The 8,717-nt window shown below is 44.6% G+C and overlaps 1 protein-coding gene across 1 annotated transcript in view; it reads right to left on the reverse strand.

Annotated features, from left to right (window-relative positions):
- CD180 (CD180 molecule) overlaps positions 1 to 2,507 on the reverse strand; it is a 14,585-nt gene extending 12,078 nt beyond the window's left edge. Inside the window, exon 1 of the mRNA XM_008056266.2 lies at positions 2,255 to 2,507. Within this exon, the coding sequence (XP_008054457.1) occupies positions 2,255 to 2,347 (93 nt within the window). The 5' untranslated portion in view covers positions 2,348 to 2,507. The remainder of the gene's footprint in view (positions 1 to 2,254) is intronic.
- Positions 2,508 to 8,717: the final 6,210 nt, after the last annotated feature.

Below are 8,717 nucleotides of genomic sequence, written 5' to 3' on the forward strand. Positions count from 1 at the left end.
GCGGTGGCCGGGAGCGGCCACTGCACTCCAGTCTGGGCGACAGAGTGAGACTCCGACCCCAAAAATAAATAAATAAATAAATAAATAAATAAAATAAAATCAGAGTTTTTTCAGAGGGAGGGCTCCGGGGAGGTTGGGAGGTTGTGCTGGAAGGTTTTAATCTCACTTGCTTTATCCAAAGGAAAATAGTCACAGCAGCACTGAGCTAGACTTAGAGCCCCAGGGACCTGAGCACCTCTCCTGAGACACAAACAACACTGAAGACCATAAACAGGCGGCCAAAAGATTAGGGATCCTCCCCCTGACGCGGGGATTTTAGAGTTTTTTAGAACTGGTAGGTGTGAATAGGGCACTTAAAATAGCCTGCTTCCCAATGAGCTGGAATTTAATGGTGGCGTTATCCCATCTGAGATTGTACCCTGAAGGTGGGTGACTCTCTGAGCACTAGGGAGTGGGGTCCTTACCCCTGCTCCTTGTTCTGCCATGCACATGGCATGCACCTTCCAACCTGAGTGATGAGGGGTCAGCCTTTTGGGGCTGATTAAAAACTCCTGACTCTTCCCCTTCTGGCACAGGCTGAGTTCGCGTTTCTCTCAAAACTAATACGTTGAAGTCTTAGCTTCCAGTTGACTGCATGTGGAGACGGGATCTTTAAAGAGGTAATTAAGGTCAAATGAGGTCAGGCAGGTGGGCCCTCATCCAATCTGCCTGGTGTCCTTATAAGAAGAGGAAATTTGGAAACACAGAGTCACCAGGGACAGAGGAAACGCCATGAGAAGGTGCAGCGAGAAGATGGCTGTCTACAAGCCAAGCAGAGAGGACTCCGAAGAGGTCAACTCTGCTAACACCTTGAGCTTGAAATTTCAGCCTCTGAGACTGTGAGATAATCCATTTCTGTTTAAACCAGTCGGCCGGGCTTGAGGTGGCTCAGCCTGTTATCCCAGCACTTTGGGAGGCCGAGGCGAGTGGATTGCCAGAGCCTGCGGGTTTGAGACCCACCTGGGCAACTTGGCGAGACCTCCTCTCTACAATATATCAAAAATTAGCCGGGCATGGTAGTGCACACCTGTAGTTCTGGCTACTTGGAAGACTGAAGCAGAAGGGTTGCTGGAGCCCAGCATGTCGAGGCTGTGGTGGCCGGGAGCATGCCACTGCCCTCCAGTCTGGGCGACAGAGTGAGACTCCAACTCAAAAAAAGTAAAAATAATAAATAAATAAGCCAGCCAGTCTGTGGTGTCTGCTATGCAACCCGAGCAAACCAACACACCTTTCCAGCCTTAATTTCCCCTGGGCATGACGCCCTCTCTTGATCTGATGCTGATTCCATTCTAATACCAGAGTAACAAGTAGCAAGGCTCTGCTCTTTTCTGCGCTGAGCCTTACCCCCAGCTGGCTTTGTTTCGCTCTTCCTGTTCCTTCTCCTGACCGCCTCCCAGGACTGCCCTGGAGAAGCTCTACATCTGGCTCGTCCTGGCTCTCACTGTCCTTTCAAACCCAACCCAGGCCAGCAGCCCACCAGACCACCAAGACTCACGGTCCTTCCTGTACACAACCCTTGTCCGACAGGCCACATGGTGCTGGACATTTGTGGGGTCAGAGACAGTGGGAGGAAGGGTGAAACATTTTAGAAGATGGAGAAAGACGGAGGCCTTTCTTTCCCTCTCACCACCCCCTCTAAGAACTTCCCACAGGTTGATAAATATTGTTATGGTCCAAAACAGAAGGTGCAATTTGGCTCTGGTTCTCAGATTTTACTCCTGTGGGTTAGTAAAACAGATGGAGGGTTGTCCAACTCGAGGAGAAAGCCAGACCCATTCAGAGCAATCTTTTAAATGCTCTCAGACCTGGCACAGGCCTGTGTTTACTAATTCTCACCCTGAGAGCCAGGAAACCAAAGGACTCTTTCGGGTAGTGGCCATGTGCTGGGATGTTGAATCAGCATACCCTTCAGGCTTTAGCCTTGGGGGTCCGTTCTGTGCAGTGAGACGCTGTTGATATCTTATGTTCCAGCTGGTATTATTTTGGGAGAATTGTTTGAAGAGAAGGAAAACTCTCACTTTGTCCTAGCAAGATGCTACTACGATGGCTGAGCTCTTTGATTCTTTTCTTACAGCCAAGAGAAAACTCTCCATACCTCCATTGCCCTTTTAAAGACAGTGGAGATTGGGTTGCCGAGGCTCAGGGGGGACTGTGTGCTGAATCTCAAAATTTCCAGACAGTTTAATCTGGATAAAGGCAAACAGTTTGGACTCACCTCAATGCATATCTGATCCGAGGCGATGATGACTCTACAGCTGGCAGAAAACAGCACTGCCAAAAGGAAGCGGCTGATGTCGGGAGCCATCATGAGACCAATGCAATCCCAGCGTGGTGGGCTTATCTGACACTCGGAGCTGAGAAACGGAGTCAAGCTATGATGGTCCCTGCAGTTTGGTAGCCGGAGAGGTGCTCAGAAGGGTAATCTTGGAACAAGAAATGCTGTTGACTGCTCAGCATACGGTGACTCTATGCCACTGAAAAGGGGAAGTCCCTTTTGCATACCACCCATCTTTGCCAAAAATAACTGAGAACCGAGCCCCAGAATGGCCCCGTGTGTTTCCCGACAAGCATGAAGCAGTGGTGCAGCCCTTCTGGGCGGATCACACAGAGGCTCAGTGTGATGGTTCCACTGACCTTATGCCAGCTTCAAGCATTTGGCCAACTGCAACAGCTTCTGGACCCTTCCCCCAAGAGAGGCTGTGGAAGCAGGAAGCTGCATTCCTCCCAAGAAGGCCACTTCGCTAGTTGTCCCAGGTGAGTGACTACAGAAGCAATGGGGCATGCCAGGAGGGCAGAACGCTTTGTGGGGGCAGATGGAAGGACTGAGTCCTTCAGTAGCAGCTGCTGAGTTGGGAACCAGAGTGAGAGGGAACTGCCTTGACAGTATCCCTGCTCCTTGAGTCTCAGTTGCTGCCTCGGCCTCCTTGTCCATCCCCACCTGGGGTCCTCATTCAGAAGAGGATTATTCCATCTCTTGACCTAGTGATTCAGGCCTGTTAAAGCAGCTGGAGTAGGATCCCCTCTTGTTCCCTTCTAACCTGGCCCAGGGAAGTAGGGGGCATTGCTGTAAACAAAGCAGCCTGGCTCCGGGAGAGCAGAGCTAAGGATGCCAGACTTGGCTCTATTTCTTCTTAGAAACAGCTTGGAAGCAGGATTGCAATTACCCTCATCATGGTGCAAGATGTAGCAATGATTAGAGAAAGTCAGAGTTCAAGCCTTCCTCAGTGGGATGCATGTAGCCACCTCACTGTCTGCTCTCCGGTCCTCCGGCATAAAGGAGATGCCGGGTGTGACCGTTCTCCCATTCCACTTCCAAGAGCCCAAGTCTTAGTATCAGAGTTCATGATGACTTGAGATACTACTATTACCACACTATATTACTACCATGAATAAAATGAGTTCAGTAACTGCCATTTATTGAGTATCAGATACTCAATTTTATTTTTTTATTTGGTACATTTCCCCATCCTAAAATATTTCTGCATATTTTATAAGAGGTACTATTATCTCATTTTATGAATACAGAAACTGATGTTTAGAGAAATTAGATGATCTCTCCAAGACCACACCACCAGAGAGTGGTGGATGGGGCTTCAGATCCTGACAGTCCCACGGCACAGACGGTGCTGTTGCTCTCCATGGTTTAAGAAAGGGTCTTGCCTCCTGAAGAAGCTAAAGAATGGATGGAGTGAAGAATGTTCTTCAACTGGAGCTTTCAGAGCAGATGTTAAAAAGCAGAGGGACTTGGAGAAACTATGGACTTGGCGCTATGCTAAGGCTGCTATATGTATTTTTCCCATCACGCTCCAAATGCCATCCTCATCAGCAAACTCATCTCTGAAGATGCCATTGGCCAGACACAGTATAAGCAAACCCAGACTGGTGACAGATCACCTTGCTTCAAAGAAGGTATCCTTCAGGGTGTAAGGGGACAAGCCGAGGGACAGGAAGGTGTCGAGTGAGTCCTAAGCCTCTGATCCATCGCTTTTCAAATGCATTCACTCGGGCAAGTCATTTCACTTCTCGGAATCGATTTCTCCATCGAAAACCAAGAATTTTAATTCCTGTTCTGCCAACATCACAGGGTAATTATGAGGGTCAAATAGCATCATATCTGTGAAAATGCTTTCTTAGCCTTATAGCCCTACATAAATAGGAAGAATGGGAGGCAAAGACTCCGCCGAGGAACAAATTCCAGTGTCATGTAAATATCACTCTCAGAAAATTGTCTCTTGCCCCAGAGATTTTGAAAAGGCATATTACTTTCCTCCTTAAAGAAAGGTTTGATGGCTCAGTTAAGGCCATAAGATTTTGTCAATTTCGGAGGCCAACTCATTTGCATGCTATTTGTATGTGTTTGCATAATGGATTCAAAAGGCTCACTGCAAGTATATAAGAGTAAAAGGAAATAAATGAATATAAGTGACCTTCTGCCACAGCATTCAAATCACATATTCAGGGCATTATACCCTGAAATAGGAAATAGATTAAAATTTAAACTATTGCAAACAGATGAGAAGATAGGTTTTAGAGTTTAGAGGCAAGAATGAAACTCTTATTTGGTCCCAGATTTTGGTGAGAAAGAATCACACACTCTTACAGGTCACCCCATCCAAATGATTTTCATGCCTAAATTCTCTCATCCATGCACCCCTTGACCCACCCCTCTCTGTAGACAAAAAACATACATACTCACTGCGTTATTTTCCAGTCTATTTCGAAATGCCTCAGGTGACAGAAAACTTACCATTCCCCAACAAATTGTTTTGGCCAGTTTTGACTGTTTAAAACGTTTGATCTTATATTGAATTGTTAATGTCTCCTCTAGCAAACAGAGTTAAGTTCAAGCCCTTTTGGTGTTTGAAAATAGTTATCATGCCCCTGAACCTTTCCCTTTCTAGGTTAAAAATCCCTAGTTCCTCCAAGTGTGGCATAAGTTCATGCATTACAATCCCTAACAGTCTGGTTATCTGAATATTTTCCCAATTCCTCAAGAAAAGCACTGTCTTGAATTCTAACCCTAGCTTTGCCATTAACTGATTGTGTGCCATGGGGCCAGTCTCTCCGTGTCTCAATTTCCTCATCTGTAAAATGATGGCATTGAACTAGCTTGTCTAAAAGTTAATTTCATTTAAAATTCCATCATTCTATTTCAAAACGACAGTTTCCAGTTTACTTTTGTAACAGTTTACTTTTGTCGCTCGGGGATGAAGCTGCTGTCACTCATGCTGAGAACCAGTTCTTGCAGAGATATGGAGAAGGAGAGGAGAAGATGAGAAAAGGGCCAGGAAACACATGTATTTCTGACCAGCATCTACATCAGTGGGGAAACAGCAACACACCCTTGGACCCCAGAAGTTTCTGTAAAGTTAAAGTATCCCTAAATAAGATAGTAACGCAGATTTACATTCAAATCCCAAGTTATCCTCGTTGTTCTGTATTTTATTATAGCAGGCTTCCTGGCAGTTCATTCCTATGACAATTGTCAACTGTCTTCCCATGAGTGATCCCACAGAACTGCTCAATTTCGTGTCGGTGAGGCCCATCCATTTGCTTCCTGGTTGCCATGGATGTATATAGTCTAAGAGTGATTTGGAGTCCTAAAGGGTTCTTTAAGCCCTTTCCTGGTGATAACTCAAGGGCTAATTTACTGTCTTTAAAGAATGTGCAAGCCAAAACCTGCGTTTATGATCTAAATTTAGCAAAAAACTGGATTAAAATATTCATTATATAATTTTAAAAAATACTTTCCACTTTATCTTATGACCCGTCCTCTCTATACATTCAGTTTTGGTTCTGCTTTTGGTTTAAGTTTGCTTCTCCCCTGACTCCAGATGGTTAAGTCTACTTGCATCTAAAATTCTACTTGAATATTTAATACATTTTATTGTCAAACTTACTCCTTTTCATTATTTTTTTCCCAATATGTGCTTATTTAATTTTTTTTTTTTTTTTTTTTTTGAGTTGGAGTCTCACTCTGTCACCCAGACTGGAGTGCAGTGGCCGCTCCTGGCCACCGCAGCCTTGACCTGCTGGGCTCCGGCGATCCCTAGTAGCCGGAATTACAGGCGTGCGCTACCACGCCCGGCTGATTTTTTTATTTATTGTAGAGATGAGGTCTCGCTGTCCAGGCGGGTCTCGAACGCGTGGGCTCAGGCAATCCACTCACCTCAGCCTCCCAAAGGCGCGGGATTACAGGCTGAGCCACCGAGCCCAGCTTTTTTTTTTTACCAAGTTAAAATGACACAGGTTCAGAGTCACATAGGACCAAAGTAAAGCCCTTTTCAAAGTTGTTTCTGTCTCTCTCTGAGTTTACCCGGGTGCGCTGCCTCATGAGCTCATCAGCACAGAGTTCCCAGTTCCTCTGATCCTGCCTTCTTGTCGTGCTGCCTTTGCAGTTGATGACACTTGTGAGGTCACCACGCTAGGCAGAGCAAGTGATGCTGATGCCCGTTTCACACCTTGAGAGGAGACATGGCTTGATTTTGTAGGGGAAGAAGTTTTTTTCCTCTACCCTCTTAGGTTCTGTGTCAAGGGCCTGTGAACTGAACTGACAAACGATGGATTAACAGGAGAAAAAGCATAATGATTGTATTTGATGTTAGTATTTTTATGTGGCACAAGGAGCTTCATAGAAAGAAGGGAAAACTCCAAAGAAGTGGTTAGACCCAGGGGCTTATATATCATTTTAACAAAGAGCAATTCATTATGGACATATAACAAGACCAAGATAAAAGGGATTTGGGCTAGGAGCCATAAATTATGGGAAGTGACTAGGAAATGTATGGGGAAAACTAATGAAAGATAAGGAAGTTTTAAGAGGGATCTGTTTTGACTCTTTGTCTCCAGTGATAGAATGTTCTTTTCTTCCTGGTACAAGGAGGGCACCTTTCTCATGGTAAATGTATGCCTTGTTTTTAGCTTGAAATGGAAAGGCCAGAGTGCCCTTCCTCCACCTGCTATTTCTCAGTGATCTTTAGCTCAAAAGAACCAATATGCCAAAGTGGCATATTGGGGGGTGGTATGTTCTGAATCTCTTTGATTTCAATCTCAGTTGTGTACTTGAAGCTGGACGGCCTTATAATACTACTCCTCATCTTGCTGCTCCAGAATTTGACTATTTCTTTGCAATCTCGTTGATGGCATTGCCACCAACAATATCAGCATCTTCACATGGCATAGACAGTACACATCTGTTGCAAAATATAATCTAGGTCTGTGTATACCTGTTTGTATACACCAAGTCTTCTTGGCTTTGTACTTTGGGGAAGAGAGAAATCTTTTCTTGTCCTACCCAGGGACAGTTTGTGCTCCGTGGCCCAGGATTTGCCTCCTCTCAAGATCACTGATATTGAAAATATGTATTCCCTGGGGCCCTCATTATATCAGTTTAAAAACTCTCTGATGTTGGAACATTTCCTCAAATCTGGGTTTCGCTATTTTTTGTGGTCATCCATTTACATGTATACAGTTCTGGAAATATGTGTAGCATATTAGAATATTTGTCAAGCTTTAGCTTTCAATTAACCACAGCATCAGTGCCATTCACTAACGTCTCTTTCATCTGATATATTTTATAAAGGCAGGAATGTTAAAAGCATCCTTAGGGCTTTTCTCTCAAGTTGTAAATGAATGTAATATTAACAGGCAGTGAGATGCAGGGACTAGAGTGAGTACAGAGCTGGGAATTGGGATTCTGAGATAAACTCTCAACTCTGAAATAAAGTGGTTTTAATGTGGAGCATTAAAATCAGAAATTTTAAAGCTAAAATAAGTTTTAAAATAATCTAACCCAACTTCTTTCGTTAAGAATGTAAATGAACAACCTGTGGGTGGAACAGTCCCAAGAGTTGTGATTATTTATATTATTATTCAGCCATTTAGTTTTAGTCCTTCTGGAACATTTTTCACATCCTGTCTGATGTCTGGCATTTTGTGGTGAGCATTGTATTAGATTAAATTCCCATAGCCCTTTACAGCAAACATGGGAGAAAAAGATTTCCCAAACTAGCAAAGAGGTAGGCAACAACATCTGTCAATGCAGTATGGCATCCTTCCTTCATTCTAGTGGCCCTTAGAAATGTCCCATTAGCATGACGGAGAGCATTTACTAGGAGCAGGGTGGTGGTGGTGGAAGGAGAGCTTTTGTTTGCTCTTCTGCTGTGTGAGCAACACCATCTTTCTCTTGTGAGTAGGACTAGCAGCAGATAAGGGTTCAACAGCCTTTATGGGTTTCTATCTTCAGACATAGATACCTATGCGATCTTGGACAAATCATTGGCCTCTAAATGTCTCAACTTCTTCTTTAAAAGAGAAATACTGTCTCCCTAGCTCACCTCTCAAGAGTACTTGTGAAAAGAGGGGTAATCCATAAAGGATCATGAAGAACTATTTTTATTTTTCTTTATATATATATATAGGCCGGGTGCAGTGGCTCAAGCCTATAATCCCTGCACTTTGGGTGGCTGAGTGGAGAGGATTGACTGAGCCCAGAGGTTTGAGACCAGTCTGGGCAACTTGGTGAAACCTCGTCTCTACAATATACCAAAAAACGTAAGACAGGCATGGTAGCGTGCACCTGTAGTCCTGGCTATTTGGGAGGCTGAGGTGGAAGGATCGCCTGAGCCCAGTGGGTCAATGCTTGGATGGCCGTGAGTGTGCCACTCACTCCAGCCTGG

Source organism: Carlito syrichta, unplaced genomic scaffold (assembly GCF_000164805.1).
Source record: "Carlito syrichta isolate Samal-C Ts95f unplaced genomic scaffold, Tarsius_syrichta-2.0.1 Scaffold302305, whole genome shotgun sequence".
Classification (NCBI taxonomy): domain Eukaryota; kingdom Metazoa; phylum Chordata; class Mammalia; order Primates; family Tarsiidae; genus Carlito; species Carlito syrichta.